Genomic DNA, 24,413 nt, shown 5'->3' on the forward strand with positions numbered 1-24,413 from the left:
TTTAATTTAATCTAATGTGTAAATATAATTGTTCATCCTCCAAAATGGATTTTATCCTTCCAGCAATCTTTAACACAGTACTATGGTATTGATATTTTATGTAAGGTCACTGGACATGTAAAAAGAACTTTAGAGGCCTTAATAAAGTAATTTCACCTAAGAACAGTAACGAACACTAAAATCTGTTCCAATTTATTAAGGGGAACCCACAAGTCTGTATGATTTTATTGTTTCTTTAATAAGTTACCTAAAAGTAGAAACAATACTTAAACATTATGACTTGTGTACAGGTATTATAAAGAATGTAGATCATCTAGAATAAAGAACTCTCAAAACTCAACAATTAAAATCAAACAATCCAATTAGAAAATGGGCAAAAGACATGAATATATTTCACCAAAGAGGATATACAGATGGGAAATAAACACACAAAAAGATGTTCAGGGTTTCCCTGGTGGCGCAGTGGTTGAGAGTCCGCCTGCCAATGCAGGGGACACGGGGGTTCGTGCCCCGGTCCGGGAAGATCCCACACGCCGCGGAGCGGCTGGGCCCGTGAGCCATGGCCGCTGAGCCTGCGCGTCCGGAGCCTGTGCTCCGCAATGGGAGAGGCCATAGCAGTGAGAGGCCCGCGTACCGCAAAGAAAAAAAAAGGTTAAAACAGAAATAGTGAAAACACTAAATGATGGTGAGGAGGAAGAGAAACTGGATCACTCATACACTACTGGTGAGAATGTAAATAGTACAGTTACTCTGGAAATCAGCTTGGCAGTTTCTTATAAAAGTAAACATGCAGCACCATATGATTCAGCAATGGTACTCTTGGGCATTTATCCCAGAGAAATGAAAATTTATGTTCACACAAAACCTGTATATGAATGTTCACAGTACTTTTACTTCTAATAGCCAAAAGCTAGAATAAACCCAGATGTCCTTCAACAGGTGAATGGCTAAACAAACTGTGGTAGATACGTATCACGGAATACTACTTAGTAATAAAAAGGTATAAAATATTGATATACTCAATAACTTGGATGACTCTCCAGGGAATTTTAAATGAAAAAAACCCAATCCCAAAAGGCTATATATATACTGCATGATTCCATTTACAGACATTTTTGAAATGACAAAATTTTAGAAACAAAGGACAGGTTAGTAGTTGGCAAAAGTTGGAGGAGGAACTGCCAGGAAGAAGATGGGTGTGATATAAAAGGGCCACAGAAGATATCCTTGTGGCATTAAAAGTGTTCAACATCTTGAGTGTGGTAGTGCACATACAAACCCACGCAGGCGATAATAATGCAGAGAACTTAACATAGTACATACACACAAACAAGTACAAGTAAAACCAGGGACATCTGGAATATGTCCTTATAGAACTACAGAATTTTCTTTAAAAAGAAAATATGAAAAACATAAACTGAGACACCTGAATAAGATTGGTGGGTTATACCAATGTCAATATCCTGGTTGTGATATTAGATGTTTTTGCAAAACATTATCATTGCAAAATCAAGCAAAACCTACATGGGATCTCTCTGTATTATTTCTAACAACTAACAACAGCATGTGAACTTACAGTGATTTCAATAAAAATTTCAATAATAAAAAAAAAATGGAGATCTACCTACATGCTCATATGAATGGATATCCTCAACGCATTAGGTATTCAAAAATATGTTTATCAGGCCATTCACGTTACCAAAAGATAAAAAAGGTACATAAACACAAAGAAAATTCTAATAAAATATAAAGAATGAAAATGAGTGACAACTGGGAATTCCCCGGTGGTCCAGTGGTTAGGACTCTGTGCTTTCACTGCAGAGGGCTGGGGTTCAATCCCTGGTCAGGGAACTGGGATCCCACAAACTGCACAGTGTGGGCCCCCCCGCCCAAAAGAAAAAAAAGAGGGAGCATATGAAGGGTGACAGAAATAAAGTTCCTTTTTGTTTTAATGTTCCATTTTTCACTTTTACCATGAATTTATATTACTTTTCTAACTAAAAATATTCATAGCAATTTCTTCAAAAGGCTACATTTTGAGATCATTAAAAAAGTTTCAGAAATGATCATTCAGTGAAAATCAAACCCACCACCAGAAAAGAGGTGGGCTCTCCTGAAAACCAGGGGGTGGAAATGAAACATTTATATCCATGACAAAAGACAACCGGCAAAAAGCAACAAGTAATAAAGTTAAACTACTTAATAGCTGGAGTGCAGAGAGATACTGATCCCATGGCCCAAATTAAATTCTCCTGATTACCAAACAAAAAAATGGATCAAATTCTCCTGATTATTAAACAAAAACAGAAAAAATACTTAATGCCTTTATCTTACCAATTAAGGAAGAACAGTTTAGAAGAATAGAGAAAAAAGCAAAAGTGCAAAGATACGTTTCTCAAAATTCACAACTAACTCTTCCAAATGTCCATTTGGCTCTTGGCATATAATAATAATAGGCATCACTTACCAAGCACCTACTTCAGAACTAGCACTGTGCTAGCTGCTTCAGATAAATTATCTTGTTGCATCCTTTCAAACGTGTAGGCTACACAGTATTCGCCCAATTTAGAGATGAGGAACTGGGCCTCAGAGAGATTAAAGGGACTTCTAAACAGGTAGCACAGTACATTCTCAAGGGATCTATCCAAGTTAAAACTATTATGATTTAATATCCTTAATTAAGAGATTAAATGTGAGAATGGAGAGAAAAATGAATGCTTGAGATACAGGGAGCACAAATTCAAAGCCCTTAGAAATTAAATGCATGAGGAGATAAAGTCAAAAAAAATCACTGAAGTTTTGAAATTTGGTACATTGAGGATGAGCATTCACAGTCTACTCATCACCTTCCTACCTAAAATTTACTCCCATTCCCAACTTGTATCTCTGGAATAGCACCATTCATTCTTTTTTTTTTTTTTTTTTTTGCGGTACGCGGGCCTCTCACTGCTGTGGCCTCTCCCGTTGCGGAGCACAGGCTCCGGACGCGCAGGCTCAGCGGCCATGGCTCACGGGCCCAGCCGCTTCGCGGCACGTGGGATCCTCCCGGACCAGGGCACAAACCCGTGTCCCCTGCATCAGCAGGCGGACCCCCAACCACTGCGCCACCAGGCAAGCCCCACCATTCATTCTTTTACTCCATAAATATATGAGTGTCTGCTACAAAGAAGGCACCATGCTACACATTGTTAATATGCAAAACGATGAATCACATCAGGGAGACAAAGGCTAACAGTTCAGCCTGGCTGAACCCAGCCAGGATTCCCTGGGTGTAGCATATGAGATTTGGGAAAGTCGGGATGAGGTCCTATCAAAGAGGACACTGAATTTGGGCTTATTTGTTAGGCAAATGGGGAGAGGAGTGAGGCACTGAAGATAAAGCTTTAACCAGAGACCTAGTTTTCTCATTTTGGAGGTCAGAGGCAATTTTGTCTGTCTCTCCAGACAGACTGGAGAGAAAAACTATATGAAGACCAGTAATAAAGACATCACAGTAGAATGGAAATAGCATAAAAATTCAACCCTACAGCATGGAATACAAGGCCTATATTAACACTTTATCTCCTGACAACCCCACTCCTCTCAGATTCCTATCAAAGAACTTCTTGCCACTTGTATATGCTATTCCTTCTTACTTACTGGCATGTCTCTGCTCAAATTATATATAACCCTCTATGAAGTTCTTCCAGATTACTCCAGGCATGCCTTCCTCCACACTCCCATAGTACCTATAACACCTATCAGACCACGTGGCATTCTGTTATTGTCATTGTTTACATTTGTTTTCCACAGTAAAGTTCCTTAAAAGCAAGTCTACGTCTTTCCCTTTTTTAATACTAGCAGTGCCTAGCACAGAGGAGGCACTCAAATGCATTTTGAATCATATAAACAAATAAGTGACTCCAAGGTTTCCAGCCTCGAGAAGAAATGGAGGATGATGCCATCATTAAGACAGAAGGAAAAGCATGTTTGGCAATAAAAGAGATAGGGTCAAAAGTAAGTAAGTATGGGGACTTCCCTGGTGGCGCAGTGGTTAAGAATCCGTCTGCCAATGCAGGGCACATGGGTTCGAGCCCTGGTCCAGGAAGATCCCACGTGCTGCGAAGCAACTAAGCCCCTGCGCTACAACTACTCAGCCTGCACTCTAGAGCCCGCATGCCACAACTACTGAAGCCCGCACACCCAGAGCCCGTGCTCCACAACAAGAGAAGCCACCGCAACGAGAAGCCCACGCACCGCAACAAAGAGGAGCCCCTGATCTCCACAACTGGAGAAAGCCCACGCTCAGCAAATAAGCCCCAACGCAGGCAAATAAATAGATAAATAAACAAATAAAAATAAAAAAGCAATGTCAATAATTTTTTAAAAGCTTTAAAAAAAAAAGTGAGTATGATACAGATGGAAGAGAAACTCGGGTGGCAGTTTGAGTTTCTTGGTCTGAAGCTCAGAAGTCAGATTAAGAGTTTTCACACAGTAGAGAAGCAGTAAAGTGAATCAATGAAAGCAGATGAGGCTGCAGAGAATGAAGGAAAGAGGAAGAAAAGAGAACAAGCAGTCATAAAAGGAGTCGTGGTCAAAATGCTGCACATCTAGTAGGATAAGTATGGAGGTGTCATTTGTGACTCTGAAAAGAACAGTTTCAACAGAGTACAGAAGCCAATTCACAGAGCTTAAGGAGACGTAAACAAAGTAGACAACTTTTTCAAGAAATTCACCAGTAAAGAGGAAAGATAATCGGAGAGGTTACAGGATAAAGGAAGATTCCTTTAGAATAGGAAGATGTCATTCTGTTTTTAGGCAGAAAAAGTGATGCAGTGAAGGTTGAGAATAAAGATCCCAGAGGGAAAGAGGAAAGAGTAATGAATAAAACCAGGGCCTCCAGCAAGGACAGAGTCAGATAAGGAGCAGAAACTGAGACGTGTGGAGACAGAAAAGGAGGGAGTAGAGAACTGCTGGGATGATGAGAAGGGAAGAGGAGAAAACCCCTGAGGAATCATTTTTGTCTCAGGCACCAACACGACAAGCCGTGGACATCGTCTGCACTTATCTCTTTCCTTCATTCCTTAAATCCAGGCTCCAATTTTGCCTCCAATCCAGGCAACCCTAAAAGGGCTGCCAGTTTTCCCTTCTCTGAAATAATCTTTTGGACTTACCCCCTTTCTTTCTACTACTGACTCTGATCAATTCTAATTTTTAATTACTACTGCAACAGACTCCTACATCCTAACATTGCCTCTACTCTCTACTAGCCAAAGTTTTCCAAACACAGATGTCATTGAATCACTTCTCAGCTGAAATTGCTCACTGGACCCCAGTTCCTATCACATCAATACCAAATGCCACAGTCTGGATTTCTAGGCCTTATTACCTGAGGACACCCATCCTACCCAACCTTCTGAAAATACTATGTTCAATTTAGTTCTCTTTATCCGAAGTACCCTTCTAAACCTAACCAAACCTAACCCAGCCAAGACCAATTCAAGTCCCACTTCTTCCTTGAAGCTCTAAGTTTCATTCATCTCTCCATTGATCTCCTTAACCATGTAAACATCCATAGCACAGAACTTAGTACAGGGAGTGGTTTGTGAGTATTTTCTGGATCTCCAAGATTGTACCGGGTGGATATTGTTACAACACCAATATACCTTTTTTTTTTGGGCCGCACCACGCAGCATGCGGGATCTCAGTTCCCCAACCAGGGATCGAACCCATGCCCCCTACAGTGGAAGCTTGGATTCTTAACCACTGGACCGCCAGGGAAGTCCCAAGATATCTATTTTTAAGTGGCCAAAAAAAAGTCTCTATACAAACATCCATCCCATGTACGATACAGTGTCTGTCACTACCTAATGAAGCACTAACTAGTATTACATTGCAAGTCAATTACAAGGTAAAATTGCAAACAAATCTGGCAAAAAGATGCTGTGTTCCTTAAAGTCAATGTAAATAATAAAGAAGAATCACCCCAATTACAGGCAAGGAAAAGTTGATCTAGGTCAACCAGTAAACAAGTGACAACTGATAAGGATACAGGACAGGAGCTTCAAAGAGTGATATGAACATCAAAGGGTTAAGAAATGCTAGTGAATGACACAGTGGGAGAGGATAGAACAAGACTGGCAAAATATCAGTGATTCTTTTTTATTGCAGGGGGAGGGGAGTAGCTGCACCTCGCGGGATGTGTAACTTCCTCAACCAGGGATCGAACCTGTACCCCCTGCAGCGGAAGTGCGGAGTCTTAACCACTGATCCACCAGGGAAGTCCCAATATCAGTAATTCTTGAAGCTAAGTGAGGAGTACATGGAAATTCAACTATTTTCTCTTTTTCGGTATACACCTGAAATTTTCCATAATGGATATTCTTAAAACAAAAACCTCAGTAAAAATGATTAAGTCCTTAAATATTTTTAAAAATTTATCCTCCTTATGATCATAATGAGAAAATGAAGCAAAATAAAGTATGCCATCTCCTATGGTACAATTTTGCTGGACAAAATTTTTAAAAATCTATTTGATTCCTGCCTTATTATAACAAATAGTTGCCATCATAATAAAAAAAATTTTTTTTTAGTATTTATTTATTTGGCTGCACCAGGTCTTAGTTGCGGCATGTGGGATCTTCGTTGCCGTGTGCGGGCTCTTAGTTGCAGCATGTGGGATCTAGTCAGGGATCAATCCCAGGCTCCCTGCATTGGGAGCACGGAGTCTTAGCCACTGGACCACCTGGGAAGTCCCATAATCAAAATTTTGATAAAGGTTTAAAACTTACTTTTAAGGACTTCCCTGGTGGCGCAGTGGTTGGGAATCTGCCTGCCCATGCAGGGGACACGGGTTCCAGCCCTGGTCCACGAAGATACCACACGCTGCGGAGAAACTAAGCCCATGCGCCACAACTGAGCCTGCGCTCTAGAGCCCGCGAGCCACAGCTACTGAGCCCACGTGCCACGACTACTGAAGCTCACGTGCCTAGAGCCCGTGCTCCGCAACAAGAGAAGCCACCGCAATAAGAAGCCCGCACACCACAAGAAGAGTAGTCCCCGCTCACAGCAACTAGAGAAAGCCCGCGCACAGCAACGAAGACCCAAGGCAGCCAAAAATAAATAAATAAAAAATATTTTAAAAATATATATATGTGTCTTTTCAAAAATAAATAAATAAAACTTACTTTTATAATTCTTAATTTTACTTTTCAATATAAAATCCTAAATAAACCTTTTTCTCCTTATTTACTTATGAAATTTTAGTCCTCATTTTGAGTGTATTCATTTTTAGCAGTCTTCTTTAGATAAAGAGGATCACTAATATAAAATGTATGTCAGACCATCCTGGAGGCTGGCTACATCCTAAGAACTTTGAGGATCCCCAAATTCATGAATACCACCATAGCATAAATTAACTCTATTCATATTTATCTCCATAAAATATCTAAGTGAGGAAGAGTAGCAAACAAACAACTGCTGCAATGAGCCTAGTGAGAAAACCATGAGTCACTTCAGGCCCAGGCAAGAGTGTCAGAGACCTTCAAAAGTCACTAAAGAAAACCAAGAGTACTCAGATAATTCTATGGTTTCAAGGGTTTCGGTCTTGTCTCCAATAACATCAAGTGCCTTGAAGGTTGATCTATGTCTTCTATGACATCTGTTTCTACTACAAGGCTATGAAGACCCAATAAGATAATACAGACCAAAGCACTTAATAAACTGAAAGTTATTGACTGCTTTAACTTGGAGCTCTGGGGACCAACCTTCCTTGAAGATTTTTTTCAAGTATCTACAATGTACAAAGCACTGTACATTGTATATGTACATAGGCAGAAATTAGACAGTATCAACCCAATTAAATATAAAAGCACCAGGTCAGGATTATTAACTGTAATGACAACCATTTCACATCACTGTACACAGAAAAAACTGAGGAACATGAAGGTAAACTGAAGAGGCTGGTCGTTTATGGCAGGAGGCAAAAAGTCTGCTGATAGCTAGTTGTACAAAACAACTGGCAATATGATGCTGAACTATGTGTCTTTCCCTAATTCCAGACAGAGGGCTTAAAACCCTAATAACTACTCTTAATCTCGCCAGGAGAATCTCATTCTATCACAATATTACAGACAGAAAAAAAAAACAAATAGCATTTGCAAAAGATTTTCTAATTTCTAGCCCTGAACACAGGATCTAACACAGAGTAAGCACTCTATACCTGCCGCATCAACCAATCAACTGTGAATAGTCTCAAAACATCAAGTGTGTGGTTTATTGTTCAACTACATTTGCATTTTGAGATTGATTTCGCTTTAAATCCTCAGTTAAAAAATATCAAAGGCAAAAAATATATATATACACACATCAAAAGCGAAAATCAAAGCAACAGATTTCATCTACAACCGGAATGAAAGAATAAAGATGGGAATTCCCTGGCGGTCCAGTGGTTAGGACTTGGCGCTTTCACTGCTGTGGCCCGGGTTCAGTCCCCGGTGCGGGAACTAAGCTCTCGCAAGCCACGAGCAGCGGGGGGGAGGCAAAAAAAAGAATAAAGATACTTGCTTCTTCAAGTCCATAATCTTTAAGCAATTTAGATTTTCTACCTGAAAAAAGTTTTTCTACATTTATACAAGTTTGTTAACTCTCATTTTAGATGCATAACATACTTTCTATAGGCTCCAGTATTTTCAACTGTTTTTAATAGAACCTATACTCCACTGACATTTCTTTGATAGATTTATATTTGTATGCTTCTAGAGAAATATGTATCTCCACCTTCAGATCTAAGTTTTTTTTATGTAGTTCAAAAGACAAAACTATATACATGTAAAATAAATTTCAACATGAACCCACGAAGAAGGATTTGTCTGAGCTGCCAATAGGCTGCCAATACAGCCTATCTACCCTGAAAAATACCTCTGACAATACAGACTCTAGATTACTACCAAAACAAATTTTTTAAATCTGCAACTGCAAGCTAAGAAATCAAGGAGTACTAAAGCATATTTAAGATATGAATCAACAGAAACAAAAGTGACACACCCACATTCTCACTCTAACTTTAAAGAACAGCAGGGCTATACAGTAAAATGAATGTTTAATGCACTCATAACTATCATCACACACCATAAAATTTTCTCTGATTAAATCTTTACATAGTATTTCAGCAGTATGTTGGGAGGAAATGGGATCCTCTTTGGTGACATTACAGGTGACCATGACAATGTGTCTGGACAGAAACAAAATCAGAATCAAATATTTAAAGCTGAAAGGAATCTTTTAACAATCAAGTTAAAACAATCAGATTTTAAAGGTGATTAAACTGAAGCTAAGAGAAGTCAACTGATCATTTAGCTAACTAGGAACAGTCAAAAAATTCTGCGTAAGATCAAACTTTTAAAAAAACTTTATCATTTACCACAATCTAACAATAGTATGTAGCACTAATGAGTAACTCAAATTACATTTTTTTCCATTTCTATACACATACACCCATACCACACATTTATATACACTTCAAAATTTAAAACTTGGAAAGGTTTTAATGGTGGCAGGTACCTGAAGCATAGGATGCTGTACAACAGGTAGTTCAGGAAAATCAGCCCAATTTAAATTCTGACTGATGTCCAAGAAGGCCTTCTCATCTTAGCTACTCTGAATGTTTACCCCAAATGCACTTCAACCTGCAGCAAAAGTCACCCCATCAACTAAAAATATAAGCCATGCCTTACGCAGAAACAGGACTCCAGGTAATTAACTGGTTCACCTGTACTCATGATACCAGCAAGCCAAAGCCAGGCTCACTTAAAAAAGAAAAAGCTAAACAAATGTATACCTCCACCTTGAACATTTAAATCTGAACTCAATCAAATGCCCTTAAAGTTTAACTCTTAGCCAGTCCTCAATGGAGAGTTAATTGGGAAAAATCAAAAAAGAACCAAACTCATATAATAGAAGATGATTTTTTAAATCAAAGTAAAATTTCCCCAAAGAGCTTATCGTTAGCAATAGGCTTTCATCTGTGAACTGATAAACAACAAAAAATCAATTAGTTATAACTGGTTTTTATAGTTTCCCTTTAAGTTGCCTGTATATATACATTTATGTATATATTTAAGTTGTACCAAAAACTGCTTACAAATGGCAATTCCTGTGAAGTAGATGATGATGAAGTTCCAGGTAATTCTAGCATGTTTCCTAATGTACTGGTACTGGAGTCTGGATCATCCTGAAAAGATAAATTTATCGAGTTTAATTGCTCTTCTATGGTAATGGTTGTATCTCCTAGTGAAAGGGGGGCTGGGAGAAGGGCTGCTTTTTCATTGCTGCCGTCCACTTCATTTCTTTGCTTATTTTTCTGTGTTTCAGTTTGAGGAGCTAATGGCAAGAATGGCGATTTGACTGCACCGTGTCTACTGTCTGGTGTGCTGTCTTGTTCATTTCCCATGGCCACGTCTACACCATTCTCTGATTTAGGCTCATAATTGCAGGTGGCATTGGTCTGAGTTTCCTCAAAGATCTCCTCTATACTCTCATCCTCTGTGACTGGCTGTTCTGGGTCCATTTCAGAATCTACATCTGCATCGTCCACACAAGTAAAATTCTCAAAGTGCAGAAAGCCATTCTTGATAGTCTTTGTTACTTTTACCTGGAGTTCAGGGGAGTTATTACAAGAGGGTTCCTGTTTCATAGCAAGTGCTGTTGGACCACCAGGACTCAAGGAAGTGCAAACAATTGGCGACTGAGCTCTTGAATCACTTTTTTCAGGGTCTTGAAAGGATTCTGATCCATCAGCAGACCCATTTAAATACTCTACATTGATCATGGAGGCCAAATCCTGTAGTCTCCGCAGTGGAATGTAACAAGATGGAGAATCTTGTCCATAAGCATTTTGGGATGTTCCACTGGCAGTCGATAACTGCATAGTACACCCATTAAGTGGCTCAGAAAAATTGGATTGACCATTACCGAAAGGGCTGTCCTTGTCTTCAGGGGCATCTAAATTCACTGGATTGGAAAAGGGCAGCAGACAATTTCTTCTAGGTAGTTCACAGGTCTGATCCATCCTGGGCCAGCATCAACCTGGAATCCAAAAACACAGCAATTAATCTGAGTTAATAAGCCATTTGACTCTTATCTTCAAAATGGCAGCCACTTCAAGAGGCCTAGTGGCCTCGAAGCCTAGTTCTACTGCACTTCCATGGGCGGAAAAAGTTCCCCAGCTGACGATGGAAAAATGGCCTCGGAGAGACTCCGCAAACTCCATCTTCCCGGAGATAGGCAGATCTTGCCACATGGAAACAGCCGTCCCTTTTTTCTGCACTGCAGACTGGTGGACAGTTGGGCTGATCTAAAATTAAAATCCCTTTGGCAGTAGAAATTTCCAAATCTCAAACAGCAATAGTCCTTCCATTCCCCCGCTGGGGGTCCTGTGGCCGGATCTCCCGAAAGGAGGGGGCTGTAGGGTTCGAGGGGGGCTTCGGGACGCTGCACAAAAAGGTTATCCCCCCCATCCTTTCTGGCTGGCTCGGGCGCAGCGGTCACAATAGCGCTGCACCCTGCGCCCCAGCCGGCGCCGGAGCCTTTGCAGCGGCCGTGCTCTGGCCGCAGGCGAGTCGGCCGAAGCGGGTGCACCCCGAAGCTCGCCTTTCTGACTGCAGGCCTGCTCGGTCCACGGCTGCAGGGCCCAGAGACTGGAACGCGGCAAGGGGAGAAACGGAGGCAGCCAGTGAAGCCGAGTCAGGGCAGCAGCAGCTGCTACAGCTTGACAAACATGGCTGCTGCCGACGCCGCCGCCGCCTGCCCGGGCCGCGCTCCTTCCCGCAGCGCCGGCAGCACCTCCTGGCCAAGCCGATCTCACTCATCAATATTCAGCAACAAGCAAAGTTTGCTGCAGGAGGGCAGCCGGCCCCGTGCCCCCCAGCCGGCTACCTGAAGGGAGGCGGAGGCCGAGGTGCGCGCGGGAGGCCGGCGGGGCACTGGCCGCGCGGGGAGGAAGTTCGCGGCGTCCCGGCCGGCTAGGCCTGAGCCCGGCTGGTAGTGATGGAGGGGGAGGGGGCCTGCGGCTGCAACGCCGCCGGCCACCAACCCTGTGCCGCGCCCGGCCCTCCCCCGCGCCCCTCACCTCACGGCCACCACCATCTTCCCCGCCCGCCCGCCTCCCCCCTCCGCTCGCTCCTGCCCGCCGCCCACCCCAGCGCACTAGTTACCGTGCCCCGTGCCCCCTCCCGGGCCGGCTGGGGGGAGGGGGTGACCCTCATTACACTGGGGCGCGAGCGGAGCGGTGGGGAGAGCGCGGAGCCGCTCACCGCACCCCCCTCCCCCCGCGTCTCTCTTCAGGGTAGAAGGCAGCGAATGCGACCTGCCCCGGCCTATTCCGCCGCCGCCTCCTCCTCCTCACACCCCCACCGCGCGCGCCCCCGCGGCGGCGCGAGCGACCGAGCGCCTCGCGCCGGCCCGCGTGCGGCTGGGGCCCCGAGTGCGCGCGCACCCCTTCCCCCACGGCGCGCGCTCCTTTGCCTCACTCTTCGGGGTTCAGGGCGGGTGAAGTTGGGCTCGCGAGCGCGCCGCCCAATCAGCGGAGCCGCCGCTGCCGCCCCCTCTCCTCCCCCTGCGCGCCAGCTCGCGGCCCGGGCCTACGGGCCGGCCCGGCTGCCCGGGCGGGGCCTGAGGCGGGCTCCCCAGGGGCCTCGCGCGCCTCACCGGAGTGTCGGGGCCTGCGGGCGTCGTGGGTGGCACTCCGATCCCCTCACCTACCTCAGGGAGCTGCGCCGGCCCCGGGCTGCACACGGTTCCAGCACCCTACCGGTCTCGAGCCCCAGCCCCGGCGGCACCTGGCCGGGCTGAGGCCTGTCCGACCGCCCCGCCAGCCCCGCTCGGGCCCGCGTCAGTCCCGGCCTCCATCTTAGGTTACAGCCCTGGTTCCCCATCCACTGGGCACCTGCCCTCAGCCCGCTCCGCTCGGCCCGAGGCCAAGGCAACCCCCCTCCTACCGCGGGGCTCACCTGGGGGCTGGGGCTGGGGTCTTCGAGGCCTCAAACCCCGAGCAGGCGCGGCCGCAGGTGAACCCCCTGCCCGGCCGCACCCCAAGCCCACACCACCACCACTACAGACCAAGCTGAGCAGGAAACAAAATGGAGGCAGCAGCTCGGGTCTGCCTCCCCGAGCCAAGCCTGTACAGCCCCAGGGCTCCCTTCTGCCGCAGGCCCGACGCCCGCGAGGCAGGGGGCTGGCTCGTCCAGGCACCAAAGGCAGCCACCCTAGAGCAGCGCAGACAGGCCGGGTACTCGGCCCTGCGGTCCCCACAGCCCCTCACCCACCACCCCTTCCCTTCCCCCTCCCCCCCATTCCTCTCCCTCCCCCTGCCCGGCCGTGCGGGGTGAGCGGCTCCCGGGAGCTGGGTCGGGTCGGGTTACCGGCCCGGGCACTGCCCGCCCAGCCGTGGCCTCGGCAGGGGGGGATGAGGCCGGGCGACCCCCGCGCTGAGCCCACCGCCCCCCCCCCGCACCCGAGCCGGGCAGCAGTCTGACAGCGCGCCCGCACCTCGGCCTGCCGCGGTGCGGCCCCCGCCCAGAGAGATCGAGTCCCCAGCCCGGGCACCGCGGGGACGAAGCTCCCTCACCACCCCCGGGCCCAGGGGTCCTCGCAGCCTCGGGCGGGGCGAGGGGAGTGCTGGGGGAGGGGTCCACTAATCAATCCCTGCACCGCCTCCCGCGCCTAGTCCGGGTCTGGGCCTGGCACTGGGACTTGGGCCGGGGGCGCGGGCGGGCGTCAGTAGGTGAGTGCGCGCGGGGCAGTGGACGCGAGCTGGGGGCCCGGAGGGGTCGCGCTTCGCACCGCGGACGCTGCAGTTCTCTGCACCCAGGCAGATGGCCCTCTCGTGCCACCTCCGCCCGGCGCAGGCCGCCTGCTCAGCAACCCTGCTCCCCGGGGAGCGCGCGCCTCACCCCCGCGGGCTGAGCATCGGGACCCCGGCAGAACAGCGCTGGGAGGGCGGACCGCCGGGCTGGCCCCGCCAAGCCTGCTGGCGTAATCCCTGGCCTGGGGCGCTCTGCTCTCGGGCGCCAGGCACCTCGAGGCCTGCACCCAGTGCCCGGGGCCCCGTAGCACCGGCCTAGCGCGGCTGCAGCGCGTCCAATCACAAAAGACAACGTGAAGGCAAGCGGGGGAACGCAAACAACCTGACCCCGCGACGCCGAACCCCCCAGGTCCTTCCCCTAACCCGATTCAACTCCGACCCCCGCCCCAGGCTTGCTCCCCGACCAAAAGCTCACCTCGGGACCTATCTGGTCCCTAGAGTGCTAAACTCATCCTCGCTGTTCAGAGAAAACCGCAATCGACCGCCATAAAAATTCCACCTCCTCCAGAAAGCCTTCTGTGATTAGAGTTAACTCCATCTCAAAGCTGAGGGCGCCGCCCTCGAGAGCCACGTGACTACCATTCCTCCCAGGGCTTAGTAAATGTGCATAATTATTGCCCCAGTGGAGTGTTTACCCGCCATCCTTCTATCTGTTAACCGTGAGACCACCTGGGAGAAAGGCCACTTTTGGCGTTGCTCTGCGCGGTTTTGGCTTTGGCGCGGAGCTCTCTAAATTTCATCCTTCGGCCTTCTCCAACCTTCACCCCAAAACTGGCCCCAGTTGGCTTGGAGCTCAGGATACCCTTAGCCTCCTGTCCTCCAAGGCCCACAGACCAGCCAAGGAGATACACAACAGGTCCTTACCACACCTAAGTGCTGGGATGCAGTCCCTGCCAAGAGAGCAGCAGGCTGCCTTGAAGGAAGGCGCCCCCTGGAACCAGAGTGATGAGGGGAGCACTGTGACCCCAGAGGGTCTCCTTCTGTTGAAGAGATGAGGTACCCTGACTGTTCCCAGGTGCGAAATCAGGTTGGCAGTGTTCTGTGTGCTAGGACCAGCCAGAGAAGAGCTGGGTCTACACCCCAGGGTACTGCCCTACAGGGACCTGCCCTTTGTTCTACTAAGGAGTGACTCCTGCTAATCCCTTCTAGGCAGTTCAGTGGGGGAGCTCTGACTGGTTCCTTCTTCACACCTACTAATTTGAGCCAATCATTTCTGACTGACAGTTACCCCCTGCCAGTTGCCCCAATTCATTAAGGTTACTCTCAACACTTTACTTTCCCACGACCATCCTGAGGGCCTGTGAGCTGCCACCGTATGGCCTTGAGCCAGTCGATTAACAGCCCCAGGCCTCAGTTTCCTCACCTGTGGTTTCCAATGCACAGGGTGGCTGTGAGGATCCTGCAAGGTGAAAGTAAGTGTTAGGGGCCTATACAGACTAAGCACTTGATGAATGCTGAAATGTGTTTCACCGCTTCATTCAGTAACCATTTCCTGCATTCCAGGCAGTATTGCTGGGTGCTGGGTAAACAAAGGATGAGATGCCTGCCTTAGGAAGCCCCAGGCCTTAGGAAGAAACAGTTAAATAAAGGTGCTAAGGTGTGAAGAGGGGCCGGGACAGTGGTTCCCCCCAGGGCTGACCTCTACACATCCCTGCCATATAGGAACCCCGCTCTCCAACCTCCCAGGCCCCACGGAATAGGAGTAGGGGCTAAAGGGGGACAGGCAGCTGGGGATGAACAGCTTACTGATGGTCTTGGGGAAAAGACTGGAATCCCAGAGAAAATCTCTTGGACTTTCCTGGAATGACTCAAGTGTCCCTTCCTGCCTCTTAGAGTGGACTATGGCTGCAGAGGTCTCATTCACAGCAGCCTCTACTGGAGCCTCCCCATCCAGCAGGCACTGGCCAAGCACCTCATGTGTGCCAGATCTGGGCTGAGGGAACCCACAGGACCCAATATTCTCACAAGGACACTGGCTTCTGAAGTGGGGGAAGAAGGGATAGGGCTGGCTGTGGCTGGCCCTCCCTGTCTCAGCACAGGGAAATTTTCTGGGCCTGCGCCTCCCATCCTTAAGACAGAGATTAGCATCAATAATACTCTCTGAGTCTATGCTGTGTACTGGACACCATGCTGGGCACTTGACACGCATGAGTTCCTTTAACCCTTTAGCAGCCCTGTGAAGAAATGAGGTCCAAAAGATTAAGCCCTTCTGCAAGGTCTCAGCGTCCTGTCATCTGGTGTGATCAGCCTCAAATCCCTTGCTCTTAGCCAGCACACCTTCCAGATACTGTCTGTGAGAAGGCCCAGCACAGTGTCTTGCCCACAGGTGCTCAGGAATTTGAGTGGCAGGCAAAGTGAGATTACCTTAGCCTCAGTTTCTTCATCTGTAAATTACTGTTACTCCTAACCTGCTGAAAGAGATACCTGTCGAGACATTCCACCAGTGTACTTCTTTTTTCTTACAACTGCCCCCCCTTTCATTCATTAATTCAGCAGATAATTATTGAGCTCCCCCTCAGAGCCTTGTGGGAAAGGCAGAGAATAAGTAACAAGGTAGAGAGCTGAGTACTGAGAGAGAAGCCAGAGAGCTGCTGGGGGAGCTGGGGTGGCCTCAGGGACAGTCAGGGAAGGGCTTCCACAGAAGTGACATCCAGAGGGAGTCCAGAAGGACTCACAGGAATAGTTTGGAAAGAAGGGGATGAGCTAGAGATTCCAGCAGAAGAGCCCAGAGAAATACCTTGCTTTGGAGGAATTGACCACAGTTCAGTGTGACCAGAGGGTAGTGCATGGCGGGAGCAGTAGAGGTGATGAGTGCAATAAGAGGCCTCAGATGAAGATGGGGAAAGCCACAGGGGCCTGACAGTGGAGGGCTTTCTTGGTCAAGTTAAAGAATTCAGGCTTTATCTGGAAGGCAGCAGGGAGCCACGGAAGGTTAAGAAGCAGGTTAAGAATCTCACTTGTGCAGTTGAAAGCTCACTCTGCCAGCAGTGTCCAGAAGAGATTGATACCTCCTCTAGAAACACAAGGGCCTTACCTTAGGATATGCTAGGACTGTTAGGTTATAATAACAGTGTGACTTCTCTTCTGTGCCAGCTACTCTGGAAGACACTCTCTCATTTAATCCTGAGATGGGCACTCTTGTTAGCCCCATATTCCAGATAGGAAGCGTGACCTATTCAAAGTCAAACTCCCAACCCCAACTCCCAGTGCAAGCTCTTCATCTTCACTGGACAGGAGCAGCATCTGCTTTCTGATGAAACAGCCAGGTTTGGAGGCCTTTGGTGATTAGCCCCAAACTAATCTGGTGAACACCACAACCATCCCTGTGATGGGTCCAAGAATTGTTTTCTTTCTCTCTCACCGAGTGGTTTCCCCAGAACTGGATCAGGAACTTAAGATCGAGGAAGGTTTGGCCACATTTGAAGCCATGCAGCCCTCTAGTAGTTTCCTTCCTACCCAAAATGTCAGCTAATCTGACCCTCTAGCCCCAGCCCTAGCCCCCACCCCAGGGACTCAAATTTTCACCTTCAACTGTTCTGTCTCTCAGACATTGTTTTTTGAAAGCCCTGTGTGTAGTGGCCACTAATCCCTGCCCTCCTGCCCTCATCACTTCCCCAGCTGCCCAGTATACTCACTGTGCCAGGACAGGCCACATCCCATCCAGCCTGCACTCATGCTGGTCACTCTGCCTTTTCCCCTGTCATGCAAACTCCTACTCATCCTTCAGGGCCCAGTTTAGAAGATTCCTCCTCCTGGCAGTCTCCCCTGATTCTACCCTTACAGGCAGTCATTTTTCCCTGAATGAGCCCCTGCAGTAACTCTTGGCTTTACATTTCTGGTCCCAGCCAGTTGGTGAGCCCCTTATACAAGACAGAGCGCATATGCTTCTCTGACCTCCAGTGACCAAGCCCAGGACTGTGAGGATCAGGGTAAGTGCTGGGGAAACATTTCCTAATGCTTCATCTATCCCCGCCCCTCTTCTCTAAGTCTGTGTCTCCAAAAGACAGAAGAATTATAGCTCAAATTGTGGACTAAATGATTGTGTAAAACCATCCCTAAAAGGATCCAGGGATGTTTGGGGAACACACAAGTCTCTGTGCCAGACAACACTTTCAGAAAGTGTAAGAGAGCCTATAGGATCTGGAGTTAGATAGATGTCGGTTCAAATTGCAGCCGGGGCCACTTACCAGCAAGTCCCATCCTCTCCCTGAGCCTCACAAATGGGCGGTTGTGCAGATTAAATATGTGAATGTAGGCAGGGCCTACACAGAGCAGCTGCTCACAAGACACCTCCTTCAGATGCCACCAGGCTTCCCAGTCCAACAGGTCAGTCTTCCCTCCCCAACCCCAAACCTCTCCTTCTCTGGGCACTTGATTTTTCAGATGTACCCTTAGCCTCCAGAGGAGCACTTCTGAACATACTGATTCCCAGGGGAAGAAGGGGAAGTTGAAGAATGCTGGGTTCTGGGGGGATGCAGTCAGAGGAAGGGGGAGGTCTGTAGCCTGTGGCCAGGAGAGTGGCTCTACCTTCTGCCTGCCTAAGGGTTACCATTTTACACCCAACCACCCATCTTCTCCCTGCAAAAAGAGGATATTATCCTATTTTACAGATGAAAACAGAGGCTGAGAAAGAAGCAGTGGCTTATAAAAGGTCCTGCTCTGGCAAGTGATGGGGTGGCTCAGAGTTTATACCCAGTAGTCATTCAATAAATACTAAAAGGAGGTCAGGTAATATAAAGGCAGGGATGAGACTCTGGGGTAAGGGTTTAGTAAAGTGGATGGTCTTCCAATTTTTTTCTTTTTTTGGCCATGTGGAGCAGCATGAAGGATCTTAGTTCCCCAACCAGGGATCAAACCTGGGTCCCCTGCAGCGGAAGTGCGGAGTCTTAACCACTGGACTGCCCAGTCTTCCAAATTTTTTGATCAAGTACCCCTTTAAAGAATTTCAAGAGGGACTTCCCTGGTGGCACAGTGGTTGAGAATCTGCCTGCCAATGCAGGGGACACGGGTTCGAGCCCTGGTCGGGGAAGATCCCACATGCCGCGGAGCCACTAAGCCCGTGCGCCACAACAACTGAGCCCATGTGCCACAACCACTGAAGCCCACATGCTTAGAGCCCGTGCTCCACAGCAAGAGAAGACACCGCAACGAGAAGCCCACAGACCGCAACGAAGAGTAGCCCCCGCTCGCTGCAACTAGAGAAAGCCTGCACGCAGCAACAGAGACCCAATGCAGCCAAAAATAAATAAGTAAATAAATTTATAAGAAAATAATTTTAAGAGAATATGTATATACCCACTCATCTTTGAAAGTCGATATCTAATTTTAAGTCATATATTGCAAATAATATAATTTTTGGTGTACTATATGTGTGCTTTAAATATATCTTAATCAAAACCTTGGGGCTGTAGGTTCAACTCTATCAATTTATAGAAAACGTCTCTCATGTGTCTGAAATGCCAAAACCAGGCCCCATCATCAAATCCCTCAGCCAACTGACTGACTTTTTTTTTAATATAAGAATATGGAATGCTTTATGAATTTGCATATCATCCTTGCACAAAGGCCGTGCTAATCTTCTCTGTGGTGTTCCAATTTTAGTATATGTGTTGCTGAAGCAGCACTCAGACTGACTTTCAATCGGAAAAGATTTGACTCCACTTCTCAATTAAAACCAGCATGTTTATATGTCTCCCCATGACAACCATCCCCCTGCTGGGTCCTAATTCTAGGACTGACAGACAAGGCCAAAGCCTTGCCCTGAGTTTACTGGGTGAAGTAAGTCCTTGGGAAGCTCTGAGGGCTCTCCAGCACCTTCCTCTCCAGAGGTGCCCATTCAGGGAGATTCATCTGGGTGAGATGTGGCTTTTCTCTCATGAGTGGGAAGCCATCTGAAAGAACTAGAGAGAGGTGTTTTCTCAGGCAGATCAAGGAGTTCAGATGGAAGTTAAAGGTCTGGGAATTTGTACCCTTAACTCCGACTGTGCTCGGAACAATCTGGAAAGTCTTCACATCCCCCAGGTGAAGACCTTAGGCAAAAACCATCACTGGAAAACATGTTTCTGTGTAGAACAGGAGGCAGCAACTGTTGGAGAGGGGCTAGGAGGGAGGGCTTTTTTTAAAGGCAGAAGGGGCTTGGTCTTGTATAAACCATTCCACCTCAGGGCCTGTGTTCCTATGTCTGGAAGATTCCGCTCCCAGCTCTGCTAGGGCTCTTTCCATCTATCAGTTCAAGAGTCCCTCTTCAGACAGGCTCACCTGGCTTCTTCCTCACCTTGAGGACCCCTAATTGACCCAAGGTCACTCTATTACATCTTCCTGTTGAGGTAACTTATAGCAATTACCATTCTCTGAAATGATCTGATTTTTCCCTACTTATTTCTTTATTTTCTTTTTATTGAGATATAATTCATATACCATGAACTTCACCCTTCTAAAGTGTACAATCTGGGAATTCCCTGGCGATTCAGTGGTTAGGACTCTGAGCTTCCACTGCAGGGGGCTGGGGTTCAATCCCTGGTCGGGGAACTAAGATCCCACAAGCCATGTGGTGCAGCCAAAAAATAAAATTTTAAAAATAAAATTAAATGTACAATCCAGTGGTTTCTTTCTTTTTTTTTTTAATTAACTAAAAAAAAAATTTTTTTGGCCACACCTTGCATTTGTGGGATCTTAGTTCCCAGACCAGGGAGTAAATCCCAGCCCCTTAGCAGTGAGAGGGCAGAGTCCTAACCATTGGACCGCCAGGGAATTCCCCAGGGGTTTCTAATATACTCACAAAGTTGTGCAGCCATCACCACTATCTAATTCCAGAGCATTTGCATCACTTAAAGAAAAACCTTGCACCCATTAGCAGTCAGTCATTCCCCATTCCCTCCCTCCCCCCAGGCCCTAACAACCACTCCTCTACTCTCTGTATCTACAGGTCTGCCTGTTTTGGATAAGTTATATACATGGAATCATACAGTATGTGGTCTTTTATGCCTGGTTTCTTTCACAGAGCATGATGTTTTCCAGACTCATCCATGCTGTGGCATGTAGCAGTACTGCATTCCTTTTTATCGCTGAATAATACTGTATTCTATGGATATACATTTCATTTATCAGTTGATGTTTTGTTTATCAGTGATGGTTTCACTTTGGGGCTACTATGAACAATGTTGCTATGAACATTTGTGTACAAATTTTTTCATGGACAGAGTCCTAACCACTGGACTGCCAGGGAATTCCCCAGTGGTTTCTAATATACTCACAAAGTTGTGCAGCCATCACCACTATCTAATTCCAGAGCATTTTCATCATTTAAAGAGAACCCTTGTACCCATTAGCAGTCAGTGTGCATTTCCCTAACAACTAGTGATGTTGAGCACATTTTCTTGTGTTTATTGGCCATTTGTATATCTTCTTTTAAGACATGTCTATCCAGGGACTTCCTTGGTGGCGCAGTGGTTAAGAACTTGCCTGCCAATGCAGCGGACACAGGATCGAGCCCCGGTCCAGGAATATCCCACATGCCGCTGAGCAACTAAGCCGGTGGGCCACAACTACTGAGCCCATGCATCACAACTACTGAAGCCCGCGCACCTAGAGCCAGAGCTCCACAACGAGAGAAGCTGCCACAATGAGAAGCATGTGCACCGCAATGAAGAGTAGCCCCTGCTTGCTGCAACTAGAGAAAGCCCGCGTGCAGCAGCAAAGACCCAACCGCAGCCAAAAAATATAAATTATTTTTTAAAAAGACATGTCTATCCAGATTCTTTGCACATTTTTTCATCTTTTATTATTATTTTTTAAAGAGAACCCATTTAAAAAAAATTTTTGGTTGTGTTGGGTCTTGGTTGCGGCATGAGGGATCTTTTTTGCGGCTTGTGGGATCCTCCACTGCAGAGCGCAGGCTCCTCATTGCAGTGCGCAGGCTTCTCTCTAGTTGTGGCCTGTGTGCTCAGTAGTTGCGGCACGTGGGATCTTAGTTCCCTGATTAGGGATCAAACCCGCATCCCTCGCACTGGAAGGCGGATTCTTAACCACTGGATCACCAGGGAAGTCCCCTCTTTGCACATTTTTTAAATTGGGTAATGTCTTTTTTGGTTGTTGAGTTATAAGGACGCTTTACGTATTCTGGATACAAGTCCTTTTTGGATATAAGATTTACAAATATTTTTTCCCATTCTGTAGGTTGTGTTTTCACTTTCTTTTCTTTTCTTTTTTTTTGCGGTACGCGGGCCTCTCACCGTTGTGGCCTCTCCTGTTGCGGAGCACAGGCTCCGGACGCGCAGGCTCAGCGGCCATGGCTCACGGGCCCAGCCGCTCCGCGGCACGTGGGATCCTCCAGAACCGGGGCACGAACCCTTGTCCCCTGCATCGGCAGGCGGACCCCCAACCACTGCGCCACCAGGGAAGCCCCGTTTTCACTTTCTTGATAGTATCCTTTGAAATACAAAGGCTTTTAATTTTGATGAAGTCCAATTTATCTATTTTTTTTCTTTTGTTGCTGTGCTTTTGGTAATATCTTAGAAAGCATTGCTTAACCCAGGTCATGAAAATTTATCCCTATGCTTTCTCCTTAAACTTTTATAGTTTTAGCCCTTATATTTAGGACTTTGGTCTATTTTGAGTTACTTTACTATAGTGTGAGGTAGGGATCAAACTTCATTCTTTTGCATGTGGATATCCGGTTGTTCCAGCACCATTTTCTTAAGAGACCATCTTTTCTTCTTGAATAATGGTCTTGGCACCCTTGTCGAAAAATCAATTGACCATAGAAGCATGGGTTTCTTTTTTATTTCTCAATCTATTCCATTGATCAATAGATCTATCTTTATGCCAGTACTACAAAGTCTTTTCTTTTTTTTTATGGAGAGGCATTTTATTTTAAATATAGCAGTGTGTACATGTCAATCCCAAACCCCCAATATATCCCTCCCCCCAACTTACAAAGTCTTAATTGCCTGATTTTTTTTTTTTTTTTTTTTTTTGGTCCACACCTCCATCTTTCTCACTGTCTAGAATGGAAGTACCAGGAAGTTAGGACTTGTTCACTGCTCTGTTCCCAATGCCCAGAACAAGGCCTGGTGCAGAGTAGATGCTTGATAAATATTTGTGGATTGAATGAATAAATCCTCTAATAAGTACAATGCTTTTGGGAAGAAGCCAGTTGAGAGGGGAAAGTTGAGGGTACAATAATGAGAAGTCACTGAGGTCAAGGAGGTGCAGGGTGTATGAATGGGGTCATAGGTGGATGGATGGACCACAGAGCAGAGGACATGTAGGGAAAGGCAAGGGGCCTCAGCTATGTTTTAAGTGGGAAGGGAAGGAAATTGAGAGAGGTCCCACCCAGTACCTCTGTTTTCTCCAGAGATAGGAAGTGAAGGGGAAGGGAGGGGCTGCAGGCTCAAGGAAGCTGAGGACAGCTGAGTGACCTTGGGGCTGGAGCCCATCTTGGGCCTAACCAGTGGGCACCCTCCACTCATGATTGGATCCCCTCCAGGGTTCTAGGGTGAAAAGGTTATCAGATGAAAGGTCAAGGGGGGAAGTGCTAGAGAGGGTGCATGTGAAGTTGGCCTTGGGCCCCAGGCTGGCAGAGGCAGGAGGGAAGCCATAGCACAGGGCCCCTGACCACAGGCAACATTTCCTGAGGAGAATGCCAGGGAGTTTCCAGAGGAGTCAGTGATAAGACAGAACCAATGAGATGAACAACTAAGGCATGACAGTCAACAAAAGCGCTTCCCTGCTCCCACAAATCCTGGGCCCCTTGCCTGGAGAGTCAGTTGATGTGTCTAGAGTTCATAATAAGCCCCAGGGATACTTGCAGAGGCCTTAAATAATAGGGCATCTCAGGGTTTGTATAGTAGCCAATGGGAGGATGCAGGTGATTTCAGAAGGCCTATCTAATTAGTCATATTAATGAGCCTAAGGCAATTAAGAGACCAGAGAGGAGGAGTTGAGGGGGCCTCAAGGTGGTGGCATCTCTAGTCCTGCCCAGGGAGGGGACCCTGGAGGACAGCCAGGTGACTTAGGGATATGATAGGCCCTGGATCTCCAGGCTGGGCAGGGACTGAAGCTAACAGTAAGAGAGAGGCCCTTGCTGCCTTCTGCATCTCAGGTCTGTGACAACAAGGGGTCTGAAATGCCCTCGGAACACCTAGTCACATGCTTCCACAGTGCTGACACCAGCTCCTCACTGTGGCCTAGAACACTGTGCAAGATGTGAACCTGCCTGCAAGTCCAGGCTCATTGTCTACCCTGTTCCCCTGCCTCTACACCCTTCAGCCATACTGGCCTCCTTTGGTTCCTGGATGCAGAAAACTTTGCCCTGTTAGCCCTAGTCCTCTCCATAGTTCTGTGTAGTGGGTCTTCAGTGTGCTAGCTGCCTGTGCTGGTGCCTGAGAGGTAGCACACAGTGAAGTTATGGGTACAGCCTCTGGCCCAGAAGCCTCGCTTGAACCGCTGCTCTACCGCTTAATAGCTGTGTGAACTTAAGTAATAGAACCTCTCTGTGCCTGTGTGTCCTCTGTCAAGTGATGTTGTTGAAATGTTAATATGAGCTTCAAATAGTGTCTAGCACATGGCGAGT

General features: G+C 47.1%; 1 protein-coding gene and 1 non-coding gene across 11 annotated transcripts in view; both read right to left on the bottom strand.

Annotated features, from left to right (window-relative positions):
• The window catches only part of LOC149744007 (histone-lysine N-methyltransferase, H3 lysine-36 specific), a 127,273-nt gene extending 114,190 nt beyond the window's left edge, over positions 1–13,083 (bottom strand). The window contains exons 1-3 of one of the 10 annotated variants that reach the window (XM_089905112.1): positions 12,987–13,081; positions 10,951–11,064; positions 10,121–10,210 (exon numbers count right to left, since the gene is read on the bottom strand). In XM_089905112.1, the coding sequence (XP_089761238.1) occupies positions 10,121–10,210; positions 10,951–10,980 (120 nt within the window). In that variant the 5' untranslated portion in view covers positions 10,981–11,064; positions 12,987–13,081. The other 9 variants (XM_089905108.1, XM_089905109.1, XM_089905111.1 and 6 more) reach the window with 9 other exon arrangements.
• A 6,275-nt stretch (positions 13,084–19,358) lies between these two features.
• LOC115802280 (U6 spliceosomal RNA) lies at positions 19,359–19,464 on the bottom strand. Its single transcript, XR_004022709.1, has one exon. It is a non-coding gene; the product is annotated as a U6 spliceosomal RNA (small nuclear RNA).
• Between the last annotated feature and the right edge of the window lie 4,949 nt (positions 19,465–24,413).

Source organism: Delphinapterus leucas, unplaced genomic scaffold, assembly GCF_059928025.1.
Source record: "Delphinapterus leucas isolate spDelLeu-1000000601 "Yukka" unplaced genomic scaffold, BTC_Dleu_Yukka2 spDelLeu_asBTCV2_sq25, whole genome shotgun sequence".
NCBI lineage: Eukaryota > Metazoa > Chordata > Mammalia > Artiodactyla > Monodontidae > Delphinapterus > Delphinapterus leucas.